Below are 17631 nucleotides of genomic sequence, written 5' to 3'. Positions count from 1 at the left end.
ATATAAAAAAAGTAGTTCAAACCAAAGTATTGGGCGGCATCATCATATGGATTGCATAAAGGTTTTATTTGGGGAGCTACTAAAGCTAACATTTTGGCATCAGTATCTGTTAAAACAGATTTAAATGATCCGCCACCCGTTTCAATCATTTGTTTCTATAATCCAAAAAAGAAGTAAACATATGATCTAAACATAAACAAATAGCATTGGGTAACAGTATAAAAACAACTAAAAACACTTGGGTGCTAGAGTCTCAAAATTAGAATCCTATTCCAGAAATATATAAATGAATATAGTATTATATAAACTTATCAATTATATCTCTTGTATTTCCTAACAATGAAATTATAAGAGAGAATGAATATATCATTAAAATATTATAAATGTAAATTTTTCTGGAGTACAAAGGTAAAATAAATAACATTAATAAGTATCTATATAATTACTTACTTTATCATAAGATGCTTTTTCTTTCGCATTTTTTATACGATTTTCTTTTTCATAGAACTGTTGTCTCTGTAATATTTGACAGGAAGATTATTAAGATAAAATCATAAAAGGGTTGATGTGCATTGTCAATAAGCAACTCAAATGAAGTGGCATGTGACTCACACCTGAACGGTGACTGTGAGTGGGTTTTTATGGTTAATTTTATAGGTTGTTTATTGCACAATGGGATGAATAGGGACATATAATGCTGAATAATTATTAGTATGTACCTATTATTTTGGCTGTACGTCAGTCATTATATTTTATAGTTCAGTACAAAACTTACATTTTCTTTCGCCACATTTTTTTTTGTTCGTTGTTTAAGATTATCATACAGATGTCTTAATTGCACCCATGTCCTGGGTCCACTTGTGGCGCCAGAATTATAATCTTGGGCAATAGCGACCCAAGCCGCTTGTTTTTCTTTTAATATTGCGCCGTTCGTCGCCTTATTCTCAATTATATGTATGTGTCTAAAATCATAAAAACGATTATGTGTGTAATAATTAATACTGTGCCTTTTTTCTCAAGTCGATGTGCCTCCAAAATAAATCCAATACTTACTTTTTCACTATATCTAGTAATTCTTGCTTTTCTATGTGGGTATAATTGCAACCCCTTTTTTTTGTGGTTTTATTATTAGAAGACTCCATTGATAATTATAGAAAATTTATATAATTATAAAACAAACTTCTGTGATAGATACAAAAAAAGTATTATGAATATTGTTGCCGCCAATTAGGTAGATTTTTTTTTTCTAAAGTGACTAATGTCAATACTGACCATACTGCCAAGTGGCAAGTATAAATAAGTTGGAGTGTATTGATCACATCCATGTTGAGAATTTAATAATTAAAAATATTTTTTAATTAAACTGCGTATTATGTTATTTCATCATATTTATGTTTCATAAATTATACTGCGTGAAACGACACACAAATATCATTTTATTAAAATTATGTAAACGAAAACAAACTTTTTATAATCTATAGCAAATTAACTGCTCCTCAACTGAGTTTTCCTTAAAATCTTTTAATGTACGTTTGAGAATGCCATTTAAATTAAGTAGCCTGTTAAATTTAAGTAGGCCTCAGACAAGTTGGTTGGTTGAGTAGCGTTTCAGTATTCGGGCGTTAGTCATAGTAGTCATTAGACATAATTTTATGATTAGATAATATTGTCTTAGATAAAGCGATGCACAATATAGACAAAGAAAATTCAATGACCATAAAATAAAAACGTAATGACATTTCGTTTTAATTACCCATTGTTATATTTCATCAACAGTGGCCACATAGAGATGTCGGGCGGTCCGGTGGACTCGTTCACGCAACACGACGTGGACGCGGGGCTGATATCTTACGTGCACGGCGCCGGCGCCGGCGGTCAGCTTAACAAGACCTCGCTACGGGTCACATTGCAGGCGAGGCTCCATGCGTATTGATCTTACAATCTGATATAATTGACCTGCTTTTCAGTCTTTATATGAATATTATATTTACTTTTGTACTTTGAACGGCTTCTATAAACAATCCCTATCGTACCAATGAAAGAATAAATCGAAATATGTCGTTTATAACCATGTCAGAAATCATTCTGATTGGTACCCGTGTTCGTTTTCGCTCCGAACATAGTGGTAAAAGTTGTTTATTAAAATCGGTATACAAACAGCTTTAATGAAAATACTTCGCATAATTTCAGGTATCAGACGGAATAGAGACAAGTGGTCCGGGCATACTGCGCATATCGATAGTTCCACTTCAAGTGAGACTTGTGAACAACACTGGTTTGCAGCTGGTACATAACTCCTACGCGATCATCGCCGCCGACAATCTCACTTTCACCACTAACGCGGACGAAACTAACGTACAAGTCAAGTGAGTAACATTAACACGCGGACATTTATGTAACGAGTAGATCCATAAAATGCGTTCATAAATAACTTTAATATCGTGTTCATGAATAGCCAAATACCCAAATTATTCACAACCGGCTTCAAATTGGAATCAGCTCTTAAGGATTTTATGGTTAAGTGCGAGTTCAGACTAACATTTAACTCACATTTTGATAAGGCTAATTTACATTTCATGCCAATAAATTCACAAAATGTTGAATCAAGCCTCTCTTAAACTAAAACATATCCATCCCTTACACCTGCAGTGGCGAATATACTCGTTTATATACCCAGATTCCTACTGGCTTCCCTTTTAGATTTATTTACGTCTGTCTAAGTTCTTATTTTCTGTTAAATATGCCTCGGTTTACCTTTTGAAACAATCCAACTTTTAGCCACTGATACCTGGCGCCATCTGCTACCCGCTAGTTGGCCGTTACTAAATTAAAGTCTGCTTGTCAACTGACAGGTTCTTAGGTTTCACTTCTAGAAATATGTTTGGCCTCATCGTCACAGAAGCATCTATTGTTTAACAGGTATGATATTGTAAAACCGCCTCAGTTCGGTGTGGTGGAGCGGCTGAGGGTACTGGACAGCACGTGGCAGACAGTCGACTCTTTCACTAGCGAAATGGTATCATTCGGACGGGTGCGGTACATGCATCTAGTTGGGAATCCCACCCATGACGAGTTTAAGGTAATATATCACTATGAGATGCTTCGTATCTCGAGATATCTTAGGAAAAAAATTTTTTGATTAAGAGCGTTTACGTGCAGCGCGTGAAGTCAACTATAGGTAATTCTTCGCAAAATTCACTCACACAGAACCGTGCGTAGCTGTGTGCGTAGAGTTGGCGCGTCGGCTATCTTTATAGTCAGACCAACCAATTTTGATCTTTTCGCTTTAATTATAATCTAATTGGAATGTAACTTAAGATTTATGAATTTATGATGAATGAAGAATTCTATTGTTAATTATATAAGAATTCTTCATGAAATAGTTTATATGTATCATTTTGTAATTATAAAAGAAAATAAACATTTATAACAAATTTTAACGGCAATTTTACAAATTGTTATTTTCACTTTAGTAAAGTGGAGCTCATCATGAAGCCGAAAGATAGGCACCAGAACTCCGTAATCAGACAATAAATCAGGAAAATTACCATGTGCTTAGGAAAGGAAGAGGAAAATTACTGTGCTACGATATTTATAATGGACCACATAATTACTCCATAGAACTGCAGTTTTTAATATTTAGCATATTGAAAGTTGTAATTAAGTCATTAGAAATTACATATTGGAATTTATATTTTGAGTCAGAAGGTGTATGTAATGAGATGTCATTTTTAGGTGTATAACTAAAAAGTGAGAAATAAAAAGACTTCTTTTTTCGGAAGTTGGTTATATTTTTTTGGATAGTTTTTTTTTTAATAGGTAGTGCTTCTCAGTGACGTCGATCATCAATCGATCGATTGTACATCCATGTATAACAATTTACTAGTTTTGTATCCATAGTTTTGCATAATATTTGCGACACTCGACGAAGCAAAATAGTTGGTTCTGTACTTTTTTTTCGACCAACAGCAGTCAGCTATGACTGTAAGTATGGGAATACCGTCTTTTACATCGCCACAGGCAACAGCTTTATCAGTTTCTTTCCTAGCGGCCTCTTGCATCCTGTCCTCTGCAGCTGATTTCAATTATTTAGTTAACTCGTCGTAACATTTCATGTAAACATTTTGCGTTAATATTGATAAATCTATGGAAGCTAACTGTTCGTTTAAATTTGATCTACCAAATCCAGTCATCAAAGATCCATTTACAGCTCCACGATATTCGTCCATACTATCAGTATATCTCTTAGAGGTAAATAGCTTAAATTCCATATTGCACATACTACACTTCATTAATTCATTATCAATAGTTGTAAATGTTCGATACTACAACCTGTTGCTCTGTTGTGGTTATTGAGTATTTTAATTTGATCCAAGAAATATTGAAAATCTATAATTTTGCGGCTTTTAATAACCTCATTTATTTTGAGTGTAGTTTCAGGTTCGATTACCTAAAAATTAAAAAAATATATTTAGAACATACTATTATTGTTATCGAAGTTTACGCAAACACTACATACTTAAGTAAAACTGCATATGGATCTAGACGCGTTTAATTTATACAAGTATAATGACGCCGAAACCTGCACAGGGTTAAACGTCAGGATAAAGTAATATGTAAAATAAATGAGCGTGTAAACCTAAACTAGCCCAAATAGTTAAGAAGATAGGTATACTAACTACTACTAGTTGTTTTATTCACTAGCTACATAAATTACCAAATCGCTTATTTCTAAGGTTCAAACAGGAGAAAGATATAGGTATTCGTCTCTCGTCACTTGATTTTTTTTAATAGTGCTGACCAGTGATCACTAATACCTTGTTAGTTAAAAGTAAGCGTACCTATGCATTATGCAAAAAAATCAGCCAAGTGCGAGTGGGAGTCGCGCACTGAGTAATTTGGCGAGTTGTAAACGTTTTGACAACGGCACAGCAAAGTGATCCTATAAGGCTAAGAACTCACGAAGCGGTTTTTACTCGCGCCCGCCGTGGTTGAGAAACGGCTGTTTTATTTCCAAACTCATGACGACCGGAGATCTGTGCGATTTGCAACCGCCGCGGTTCCGATTATGTCCTGCAAACTTGGCGAGCGATTATCGCAAGGCGGGCGTTTACAAGACGGACAGTTTCCGAGATATCGCGAAAAAAGTGTTTTCACCCTTTTATCCATGATGGCGGCCAGGGGACAAGGGTGGCGACCCCACAAACTTGAGGTTAAGCTTCTATTGACCCCCCACACATGGTCCAAAAATAAAATTGCGTCCTCTAAAAAATGCAAAGCTCATGTGACATTTTAATGGGCTAATCGATTTTTGACATATATTTGCATGCTTTAGGAATTGCGGGCCCGCAATCACGGCGGGCGCGGGTAAATACCGCTTTGTGAGTTTTTAGCTTAGGGTTCCATTTTTTTCCTTTGAGTAACTGTTGCTCAAGTGTTTAATGAGTAAAACCAACACCAACTACAGACGCATGTTATAACATTAGTACACCAACCTTTTAGCTCTTGCTTTAACCGAAGTTTCAGCGTTGTAGCGTTTCCTTATCTTGCCTAGAAATAGTTTTACTTCCCATTGTGTCTGAAACATAATAATATAATAATAATTAATAGAAACTACTAAAATTATTGTCACTCATTAAAGAAAAAATCATTTTACTTACTAAAGTACTAAGATGTGGCAATCACTGTATACACGTGACTATTTTTTCTACGCACAGCAAAGGCCAACTGGAGACAGGTCAAAGCGAAGAGCGATACGTCCTCCCTCTAGAGAGCCTCAAGGCGGACTAATTTGAAAAGATTTGCGCGTTGCGTTTTATAGTGATATTTAAAATATTTATAGAAAAAAAACAGAACTAATTTTGTTGAATTTTTAAATTGTATGTTTTTAAGGAGATGTTCTTCTATTATAGTAATCCAATATTATATTCAATTAAGTAAGATATAGTTATAAAAAATCATTTAAATGACCAACATTTGTGATATTTTCGAATTCTTTGAATTTTTATTTCTCATGAATTAAACATAAAAGATATTTTTTCTCTACTAACTTTTTTCTTCAGGATCTTTTTAGTTAGATAAAAATAAAATATTGTTATGTTCCTTAGTGATTTAAGATATTTTGAGCTTCGAAATAGACGTCCGAAGCGCAAATAAGAAAACCTCTGTTCAGTATTCATTAAAGAATTTACAAATACTCAATAAATCTAAAAAAAATCTCTACTAACTATTTAGACTACAAAATTTTCTATAATGATTACTAATTCTTATGTTTTTAAAATAATGTTTTGATGGATATTATCTCCTTCGAGAAGTGCTGTTTTTGAGACATACGGCGCGCGGACGCGTAAACGCTCTTAACATTACGTTTTCTTACAATTAATATAAAATATTGAATTATTTGTTCTACAGTTTAAAGCCTCAGTAGGCTCGATACGAACGAACACGTTATACGATTTTCGACTAACTTTCATCAGACTGGAATTGTATCAATCGATGAATGAAGAGTTAGTGCTAAATAACACCAGAGAAGCCTTCATATCTTCACAACATTTGCACTTCAAAACGAAGCCGTTGACGCTGCCTAGCGAAAGAATTTTGTACACAATACTAAGAACGCCTAAGTATGGCATACTTCATCTATCGTCGGGAAAACATCACTTGCAAGCTCATAGCACGTTTACTCAACAGAATATCGACTCTGACCAACTGTGGTACAGGCTGCATAGACGCGCGTATTCGCACATACAGGATGAGTTCTCCTTTGTGGTGGGCGCGACCGAGTGCGAGAATATAACTGGCGTGATGACAATACGACACCTCCCCGGCTTGCTGCTACCCGACCACTCCACCGGCCGAGTGCACACCACCTTAGAAAGGCTTCAAGTCACCGAAGGTTCCAGAATGGTTATACCCACCACGCATTTAAATTTCCGGACCGATGCTGTGACCAATTTAATTTTTAATATAACTCGCCTGCCGAAACACGGCAAGATCGAAGTTATCAATGAAATGTTGAAGGTTCTCAGAGACAACACCACGTATTTTACGCTCGAAGAATTGAATTCTGACAGAGTGTATTATTCTCACGATGATTCTGAAAGTCGTCATGATTCGTTTCATTTTATGGCTTTGAGTCCTGAACCTGAAGATTTTCAATACGTAGGCGTTTTCCACATCGATGTTATATTAAAGAACGACAACAGTCCGGTCAGGGTCAACAATAACGTGTTTCATATAGTGCACGGTGGAGCTAGACTGATAACTGCGAGAGATCTCAGTTATGACGACGCAGATTTGGACACCAAACCTTCAGATATCGTTTATACTGTTCAAAGGTCGCCAAAAGACCCTCCGAATGGCGGCATTTTTCGGGCCGACAATCCTTCAGAACAAATAGCAACTTTCACGCAGGATGACATCAATAAGAACTTGGTGTTATTCAAGCATCAGGGTAAAGAATATGGAAGGATGGCTTTCTGGATATCGGATGGAGTATTTGATGTTAATGGTAATTTGGAGATACAGGCATCGCCGCCGTTCATAAGGATGTACCCGTCGAATGGATCTATTGTAGAGAACGGCAAAGCTGTGGTCATAACTTCGAAGGATATGCAGGTGAGATATATATTAATTTGAACATACAATTTAAAAAATTACTTTATTTTTACAGCCCGAAACTAAAGCTGCGTGTACACTCATTTTTTATAATGTAATTTAGTGTACGAAAATGACACTAACTAAATTTAATAAACCGAACGTCAACATTTTAAATGCATTGAAGCGGTTTAATATTCAAGGTGGACACGAACATGAACTGCCTTGAAGAGGATATTCGATACGAGGTCACTTTAGAGGCTAAACACGGTTCTATAGAAGTCGGGGAGGGTCAGGGAGCATACACATTCACTCAGCTGGACATAGCGGCAGGCAGAGTTGCTTACAGGCACAGAGAGCCTAAGACTCCTTCTGATCAATTCAGGTAAAGGTTCTTTTTCGTATCTATGAAAATCAGTCCTTAAGACATTATTTATAGAACTTAATTTACTTTAACAATTCTTTACAACTCCGTTAATTGAGTACATTTGTTATAGGTTTAAAGTAATGTGTCTAGACACGTGGGGTGAGGGCTTGTACAATATCAAGATATTCCCATCAAGCTACTGGGAGCCGTTGAAAGTAACTGCAAACAGACCGCTTGTCGTTGAGGAATCTACAAGTGTTAACATCACAAAGGATATTTTGGAAGTATGTATTTTTTTGCCTCAGTTGTTTATCGTAAGCTTAAATAACCTTTATTTTAATGGCATTACATGATTATTATTTATTAAACGTGATTAATATATTTCTATAATTGATTAATATTATATATCTCAGGTTATGCATCCCCAAATTGAACCTTCCAACATAGTTTACAAGGTGACTGATGGCCCCTACCATGGTTGGCTCGAAATTATCTCGACTCCGGGCACAGTCGAGTTGGAAAATTATAACGAAGAGCCCGTACACACGCAAGTCTTCGACCAATCTGTTATAAACGTCAACCGACTAATGTACGTCCAGTCTGGAGTAAATCGAACCAGAGATCGAATAAAAATGGACGTCACGAACGGCATAGTGTGGCTGCGTGATCTCGAACTTACTGTTATAATAATACCGGAACATTTTTACATCTTTGCTTCAAATTTAACCGTCGTTGAGGGTGACGCTATTAGTGTCAGACCTGACTTGTTCAAGACGATCACAGAATATTACAGAGGTAAAGTGGTGTCGTATAAAGTGGTCGAGAAACCGAAGTACGGGAAGATTGTGATGGGCGAGCAAGAGTTAAATTTGTTGCCCGTTTTGAAGCTCAATTCAGGAAATATACAGGTAATTAACATCGCGTTTGATTTTATGCCTCTAGATGTAGTTACAATAAAATAATTTCGTGATTGCGATTTCGGTATTGCAAATTCAACTACATCCTATAATTTGGTGATATATCGTAAGCTGACACAACCAGTTCTCGTCCGCATGTTATGACTTTAGCACTTATAATATTACTGTTATTTATTATAAAATTGCAAATGATTTTAGTATGTAAACGACGGGTCGGAAGAGGCCGCAGACTCGTTTAGGTTGGTCGCACTCACTGAGAATAATAAAGAGAGTGAGCCCTTCACTGTTCGAATCACTATAGTCCCGGTTAACGACGAGACTCCCATTGTGGCGGCTAACACGGGTCTATGTGTATGGGAAGGAGGCACCTTTACTTTCACGAGAAACGAACTTTGTAAGTGACTATTCAGTTTTAAAATTTGACTAAGTTAATTGATAAGTGATCTTTTATTAGATAAAATTAATCTATTTTCAAATGTCGCTAAAAAGGTATATTGTATAAATATGTATGTATTAATACCGAAATAAAATACTGCTTAAAAATCAATTAGTAGCCTTACAACCGTCGATATAGGTTATAGAATATAGTCACCATCATCAGTCACATGAAGTTCACTGCTGAACATAGGCCTTGCCTAAAGATTTCTAGACCGAACTATTAAAAGAGTGCATCTAGCGAGTTCCGGCAATCTTTACATGCCATTTGTCGTCCATGTTGATGGATATATAACGTAATATAACGTAATAACAATAAAAGGTTCTGGAATAAAATAAGCCGAAATATAATTTATAATGAATTTTTCTACTTTTGTTTTCAGATGTGAACGATATCGATACTCCGCTCGAAAATGTTACGATTCAGGTTGTCGACATAGTGTCTGGTTATATTGCTATGACGGGTGATATCGAAACGCCCGTGCTTACCTTCAGTCAAGCTGACATTGATAACGGCCGAGTCATTTTTGTACATCGAAGTAAGCCTGATTTCATATATCTCTTGAAAAGTATATAAGAATAACGTAGCAGAAAGACTATTTCATCCTGTAAAAATATTGTTGCAGATGGTACAAAGGGAAAAATGATATTCAATGTTAGCGACGGTCTTCACGAATTATCTAAAATAACTTTTCTCATTTCGACGAAATCTGTATCTTTAAAATTAATACGCAAAACAACCTTCGAGTATTTCCACTTATGAGAGAACCATTGACGAATAACATTCTTATGTCGAAATGTTCGGATTCAACCAGACCGATAGTTTACAAGGTTGACAGAGCGCCGACACTGGGCCGATTGATAATGTTGAACGGAGAGAACCACCATAGATCGATAAAACAATTTACTCAGGAAGACGTGAATAATTCCATAGTTTATTACGAACATACTCATCCTTTCTCTGATTTATACACGAACGACTCCTTTATATTCACCATCGAAGCTGCTCTGGCGAAACCATTGACTGACCAGAGTTTTAATATCGACATATCTGTGTCGTCGGGTGGGTTGGCGAGATACGTGCACATACCGCCAATTAAAGTTCAGGAAGGTGACAAAGTTCCGGTGAAAGTGAATGTGACTAATGTGATAGCGTATTTGGAGACGCAGGCGGGCTTACGTCAACCGCAGATCGAGGCGCAGTGGTCGCAACCTGCACACGGAGAATTGAAACCCTTGCTATCTTCGCTAACCCAGTCACAATTGGAAAATGGAGTTGTAAATTACGTGCATGATGATTCGGATACGGTCCAGGACAAAATTGACATGTCCCTATACTTGCTTCCCGATTACGTTCTGCTTTTGTAATGTCACTATAACAATACATGTTATAGCGGTCAACGATCAGCCGTTCCGTTTATTAACGGACACCCCACAAATACAAGTAGTGCAAGGTGAAAACTATACTATAACTAAAAGTGACTTGCTAACGGAAGATGCCGATACCGGGCCAGCAGGAATTCTGTACGATATCATCAGTGGTCCAACACAAGGCCGAATAGTGATGCTCGATAAAAATCAATCTGTCGATGAAGCCCAGTCGATAAATAAGTTTACGCAAGATGATGTTAACAACGGTAGGGTCATATACGAACATTCAGGGATATTGCAGACTGCTACTTTTTACTTTAGAGTGTGGGACGGACAGTTCAAACCTACCTACACTGTTTTCACTATCGATGTTGTTCCTGTCATATTGAACGCAACGTCACTGCACCCGATAAATTTGCAACAAGGTTCTAATGTAGCCGCTGTCACTACGGACCAAATATACGTTGAAACCAACGCGAAAACGTCGAAAGTTTGGTACAACGTAACACGCTCTCCACTCCATGGAATGGTTTATGTCGGCCGTAACCCGGTAACATTTTTTTCTCACAAAGATTTAATTAACAAAGTAGTAATTTATATGCAGAATGACATGACAGCAGCAAACGATAGTTTTGAGTTAATCGCATTTGTCCATAACAGTAACGCGACACCACCCTTCACGATAGAAGTGGTCGTACAACCGTTAGTGATTCTCAGCGATTTGAGAGTCGATAATGATAAGACAAAAATCACATTGAACACAATCGATGCTACCGGACTCGCGAAGCTGACGGCAAGCGACCCGATATACACCTTACTTAGGAAGCCAAAATACGGCCTAATAAAAAAGATAATCAGAAGTTCCGGAGAGAAAACCAGTGCTCGGGAAAGAGAAGTAGCATATTTTACACATGAAGATGTAAAGGCTGGTGTAATGTATTATGTTACTAAAAAGAATATAAATGACTTGAATGGCTTCGAGGATAGCTTTAGGTTCTTACTAGCGGCGACGATATTCCAACCTGCGGTCGGCGACGTAAAGATACAGATTGGAAATCGACAAAAGAAGAATTTGCCTGGCCCCAACGATCCAGAGAGTCACGAGGGCGTGCCAGTGAGTGTTATTCATAGTTATATAATCTAGATCCTAGTACATTTTTCTTCACAATCGCTTAAATACTTAGAAGTTCATATTTAATTTGTGCAACTCTTTAGGTTCACAAATTGTTTTTAAATTGCAATTATAATTCATACTTTGATTATTACACCGTAAATATTAATTTACTAAGAACGAAACCAAGTTTTTACTATTTAATTTTTCAATTATTTATATACATGAGTTTATTGTCAAACTATAAAATATATGTTTCTTTTTCAATAAAGTCACATTGAATTTGTCTTTCAGGTGTCGAACGGTGAAACAGCATCGTACTACTTGATGATTCTGATGGCATTATCGGGCACCGTGCTCGCTATACTAGTGATATTTGGGCTTCTGAAGTTACGGAGAATGATGGGTCGCGACCAGAACGCCATGGCCAAAATACACGGCCAGAACCAGGGCGCCGTCGCACCCATACCTTTGCCTCGGCCGCCGGATCATCTTATGCCGTCACCGACACAAGCCACGCCACCCATTAAACGGTAAAGTATTTTTTTTTAAGTAGACAAATATTCAAGCTATGCTCCAAGATGGGAGAGAAATTTCTGGCGTTTTGTTATTGACGGAGTAATCGCATTGGTCATGTAAAACTCAACGGGTGTTTAAAGTTTATAATTGAATTGAAACTAGATTGCGCATTTTATTGTTACTATTGTTCCTCGTGTCTATACCGACTAAAGTTAGCTTGCCTTGGTGTTGCGTAGTTGTATTGTGTACAAAGCCCGAGTTCTGGTTTTAAGGCTCGGACTTGAATCGCGGGTCGGTTAAAGTAGTGATATTGTTTATTTTTTCACTACATATCAGCTCGGATTCTGGAATTTATGTGTGGCCATTGATTCGCCTTATCACGTAAGACGGTATACACATGGCGAAAAGGGGAAGCTCTAGTTATAGTTGCACTTCTACCCTTCGGGAATAAAAGCCTGGATTGTGTATTGGTTCAAATTTAACCTTCATGTAAACTTATATTATCAATTATAATAATATCGCTATCCTTTAACCACTCCTGTGTTTTACAAACGTTACGCTGAATACAAGGCCTCGGTGTTGCAGATACGTATCGTCCGAGCAGTCGGTGCACACGGGCGCCAGCACGCCGCTCCCATCTGCGGGCAGCGTTGCCTGCAAAGTGACTCCGTTGGCAGATGCCGGACTGCCCGACCTCAACGCTCGGTATCCATATGGCGCTGACGACCATACAGATGTGAGTAATAATTGTTTTATAAATATAGTAATCACATACACACACACGCACGCACACGCACTATATATTCTCCCAGGATAGAAATTAGGCTGTACTTCCCAGAATAAAATCCGATGTTGTTAAGTGTGTCTCGGTCAGACAGGCAGGCAATGGAGGCGGGGGATGTATTAAAAATATTTTTTAGCCCTTTTAAGAGGACAGTTCCGTCATACATGATTGTCGCGTAACTTTAACGCAGTGCATGCAACGAAAGCTCTTAAAAGGAATAATATGTTTTTCTCGTTTTTGATACATGTTTCGCTGATGCTCAGCACAGCTGGACATAGCGTGATGCATATAGCCATCCTAGATAAATAAGCTATCTAAAACTTAAAGATTTTTTTAATCAGTGCCTGAGATTAGAGCGTTCAAAAAGAAATAAACAAACTCTTCAACTTTATGTAATAAATTCCTTTGACATTGTAGTGGTTCCATGTTTCACACTAAACTTTGCCACCGGTACGGTAGTTTCTACATAATTCAGCTACTGTGAAATCCAACCGATACTATACCGAAACTAACTGTCAAAGTTTATATCGAATTAACAGTTCAGTCGCATGAACTTTACGATTGTTAATTTATGTCCACACTATCTCAAAAGACACATTTCCTAATTCTAATACACCGTCTGCTATGCTACAAAATAATTAAACACATTTAAAGAACGGTTCGCAGGCTGAAGACTGGAGCAGTTACGAAGCGAGCGAGTCAGCGTACCCGGTCCGCACGCCTGGCGTTGCGCCCGCCAATCCGATGCTCCGGCGCAACCAATACTGGGTCTGACCCAAGGACACATATACTTTGCCCAGACCGCCCAAGCCGGGTGAGTTTAAGTCCTAAGATTTAAATTGTGCTCATTTACAATTTTCAACTATTTTCTAATTGGTTAACCGTGTATATAAAACTTACTAGAGCAGCCGTACTTTACCGTTTTTTTATGTGCCTGGACCGCAAAGTCGTTCTATTTCTATTGTCCCTTGGGCACAAAAAAAAATCATTGACCTACTTAAGTGTTTAAAAACTTAATAAAAATTTAACATTTTTTTTTTATTACGATGAAATAATTTTATTCTTATAGCGCAAGCATACAGGTCTAGCGATCTTGGGAGAACTTTGATTAGATTTAGTGAGATATTTTAATTCAGGTGGACCACTTATAGCAAAAGCTCAGCGGACCCTAGATTGAGTATAGCTGTACTATAAAGATAGACAGGACCGAAATAATTGTATTGTTAAGAATATATATACAGATAAATCGGACTACAAGTAGAATCTCTCTTATATAATATTGCTTAATTTCTTTTATCGTATTAAGTTTATTTACAGTGATTTTTACTTGTTTCAGCGATCTTCACATACGAAGATAAATTTGCAACTCTTAGTCGTGTGTATAACAGGCGTCGAGTTGAATTAGTTCCTACACCTTTTCTACTCAGCAATTATATTGTGACCGGCGACAATAGCGACAGCCGTGAGTTTACTGTGTAAGTTAGCCCCTCCGATCCACACCCTTATACAAACCACGCCATCCCGTCCGCCCAAACGTACCTATCACGTAGCGATGCGCCGTTTAGAGGCGGTTGCGATACTTTCTACCATGCGCTGAGATTATCGATAAGGGTAACGACAAAATACCGATCTGGTTAAACTTTATTTTATTATAATATATGATTTTAACATGTTTTTCCGGATAAAACATTTCAAAGTTGATAAAAAACGTTTTTAAATATCCGTATCGATAAGCTCGGCTAAACCTAGGCAGTCGAAGTAATTGACTGTACTGTGTCTGTTATGAAGAAACAAGAAGCAATAAACCATCGGTTTAACAAGGATATAACTCAATGTGACTTTGATCTGTAATAAAATGTTAATCTTGTTGAAAATTAAATTTTTTAACTCAAACTGATATATAGGTACATAAATGAATCGGAAAGTTAGATTAATGTCGTAGAGCTTCAGTAATTTTTAATCTAGGATGAATCATAATCAAATCAGTGAGAAGTGATTCGTAATAATGATAAACTGCTAAAGGTCTATTAAAGTCTGGTTGTATTACAAATGGTCAATCGATTTTGGTAACGACTGTAGCTGACTTTTGTTTTATCGAAATGGATTGATTATGTTTTGGCCTATTGATATACGAGTTGTTTTTAATATAGGCGAGTGCATATTCCTAATTGACATTACCTCAGAATCCGCAAATAGACTGGCTTTTTGTACATACCATAAAGTGAAATAGTCTAATGTTACGAACTGCCTAGCCTGGTGTGGCTCGTGCCATTAGATTATTTTATGATTGTTTGAGAAAGGTTCGCGAAGTGCAAAGCGTAGACTTAGACACATAGGCCTTAGTGTAATTTAGAGTTCTTATTCCCTGTTCGAAGTTTGCTAGAATCCCACTTACTTTGTGAAATGCGACACAACAGATTACCATTGCCAAGAAACAGTGCCAAATATATGTTAATTATAATTCTATTATACTCAACCGTGAATGATAATTTGTTGGAAATTTTAAATAATTATTTTGTTCATCCATTGCAAATAATATTAATATTTAGTATTAAGTATACCTTATGATACCGTTAGAAAATTATTTGTAACCATGGAGATTTTTACTTATATTGTTAAAAGTTAGTTTTAGATACGTGCCAACACTCATGCCTATATGCAATAAATTGTAAATCAATGTAGGAGTCCAGTAACAGACAAATTATTAGATATAATTCTCATGCTCGTATGAAGTTGTGACATGAATTAATTACTAACGTAATGTAGAAAATGTATCGTTATATTACTGAATGTTGATTAACAATGTATTGCATATTTATGTAGATGCTTTACGAAAATATCTGTGTATGTGACTAAACAAGATGTTAATAGTTGGACATTCATCGATTCTTAAATACCCATATGTTCCTACCTCAAAATGTAACTTTTTGTGGATGTTAAATCTAAAGACAAAAAGACAAAATCTATCAGATTCATGTATTTTACAAAACAATAGTTTTAAATATGCGGGATCCCATTACGAATGTAGGAATATTACATCGTCCCTCATTGGTACAGATACTATTTATCGATTCTGTTATTTCGGATTTGAATGCATCATTTACAAAATAATTTTGGGAATGATGGTTGGTGTTGTTTTTATTCGTATTTTTTTCTCGCCGCTCTCTGAAATACAAGTGCCTGGTTTGTTAGTATGGATATATAATAAAATATAGATTTCGTAGCATGTTTTATATAGTTATAGCCTTTATAGCGATACTGGGTTATGTCTGAAAAGTCGTGTATTATTATTTATCGCGGCATAGTTTTTTTTAATTGCAATGTTGGAAAGTCATATTTCTATGGAGTATTTTAAACGGCATTTAATGAAGTTATTGGGGTGAAATCCTAGCGTCATCACAAGATGCAATCGTGAGGAGCTATTCATTTAGTTACTGGTGCTGTATTTGTTGGTTCATCTCGTGGCTCGATATTAATTACTTTTATTACTACTTACTACTTTGGTGTATTTCTTTTTGTATAATAATTAATGTTAAGCTATCTTGTCATAATGTATGATTTAGGTGCAAATGCCATACCCGATGTCTATAAATTTTTGTGCATAGTTCGATAATTTTTCCGACTTGGTCGATAATGCATTGCTTGTACTTATCTCTTGTTCGCTTTATACAGTGCGTAGTTATTAATAAATTCTATTTAAACACAATAATTTCGCACTGTGTAAGTCTACGATAGTAATGCTTATGATATTTAAGAATTTATTAATAGATGGATTTATAGTAAAGATCATGAGATGTGCCTGCGATTATTTTATTCTAATAATTTTCACAACCAAAGAGCTTTAAATGTACCTAATTATTATGTACTTAACTTCTGTCCTATACCTAAACTGTTTCTTAGAGTTCTATTGATGTTTTACCTAACACTTGTTATTCCCTTTCATATGTGGTTAATGATTTTATTAACAAACTTTATATTTAATAAAATGTGCAGAAAACTCTAAACGTTTCCAATAGTTTTTGTCGTATGAAATAGGGTAACTTTATAATCATAATTTAACAAATAGGTGAAGAGAAAATTTTTAACAAAAGTTATAGTATTAGATGATCAGGAAACTAAAAATGATACGACAAAATTAAGACCACCCGCGTCGACACAACGACCTAACACACATCGAAATCATGCAATAATTTATATATCGAAGAATATAAAATGTTACATGGCGTTATCAATGTCTTTTAATGATTTTAATGAACGTTTGTAATGTGTTACATTCATTAGCAAGTGTTTAGGTTATTAAAATTGAATTTACATTCATAATGTAGTTAAATGCCAATGACAGTGAAAACCCCAAACTCCTATGTGCCATACTGGATATAGAATTATATAAATTAAAAGATTGTGCGTTGGTTTGTGTAATATGTGATGAAATGGACTCGTGTGTATTGATTTCTACCGAATAGGTAGTTAATGAATTTTTAATAAACAATCTAATAAATTAAGATTAATTATTTTAATTTTTCCCTACCTT

General features: G+C 36.1%; 1 protein-coding gene and 1 pseudogene across 1 annotated transcript; both read left to right on the top strand.

The window, feature by feature from the left end:
• The first annotated feature begins 1789 nt into the window (after window positions 1-1789).
• On the top strand, window positions 1790-9962 carry LOC119190900 (chondroitin sulfate proteoglycan 4-like). The gene is made up of 10 exons (XM_037444168.1): window positions 1790-1900; window positions 2191-2366; window positions 2920-3079; window positions 6691-7617; window positions 7800-7981; window positions 8094-8247; window positions 8377-8871; window positions 9079-9274; window positions 9699-9835; window positions 9942-9962. The coding sequence occupies exons 1-10, from the start codon at window positions 1790-1792 to the stop codon at window positions 9960-9962; spliced, it is 2559 nt and encodes an 852-aa protein (XP_037300065.1).
• Window positions 9963-10075: 113 nt separating this feature from the next.
• Window positions 10076-17604, top strand: LOC119190831 (annotated as a pseudogene).
• The last annotated feature ends 27 nt before the right edge of the window (window positions 17605-17631 follow it).

This window comes from Manduca sexta, chromosome 27 (assembly GCF_014839805.1).
Source record: "Manduca sexta isolate Smith_Timp_Sample1 chromosome 27, JHU_Msex_v1.0, whole genome shotgun sequence".
NCBI lineage: Eukaryota > Metazoa > Arthropoda > Insecta > Lepidoptera > Sphingidae > Manduca > Manduca sexta.
This window is presented reverse-complemented; position numbering and strand designations above follow the sequence as displayed.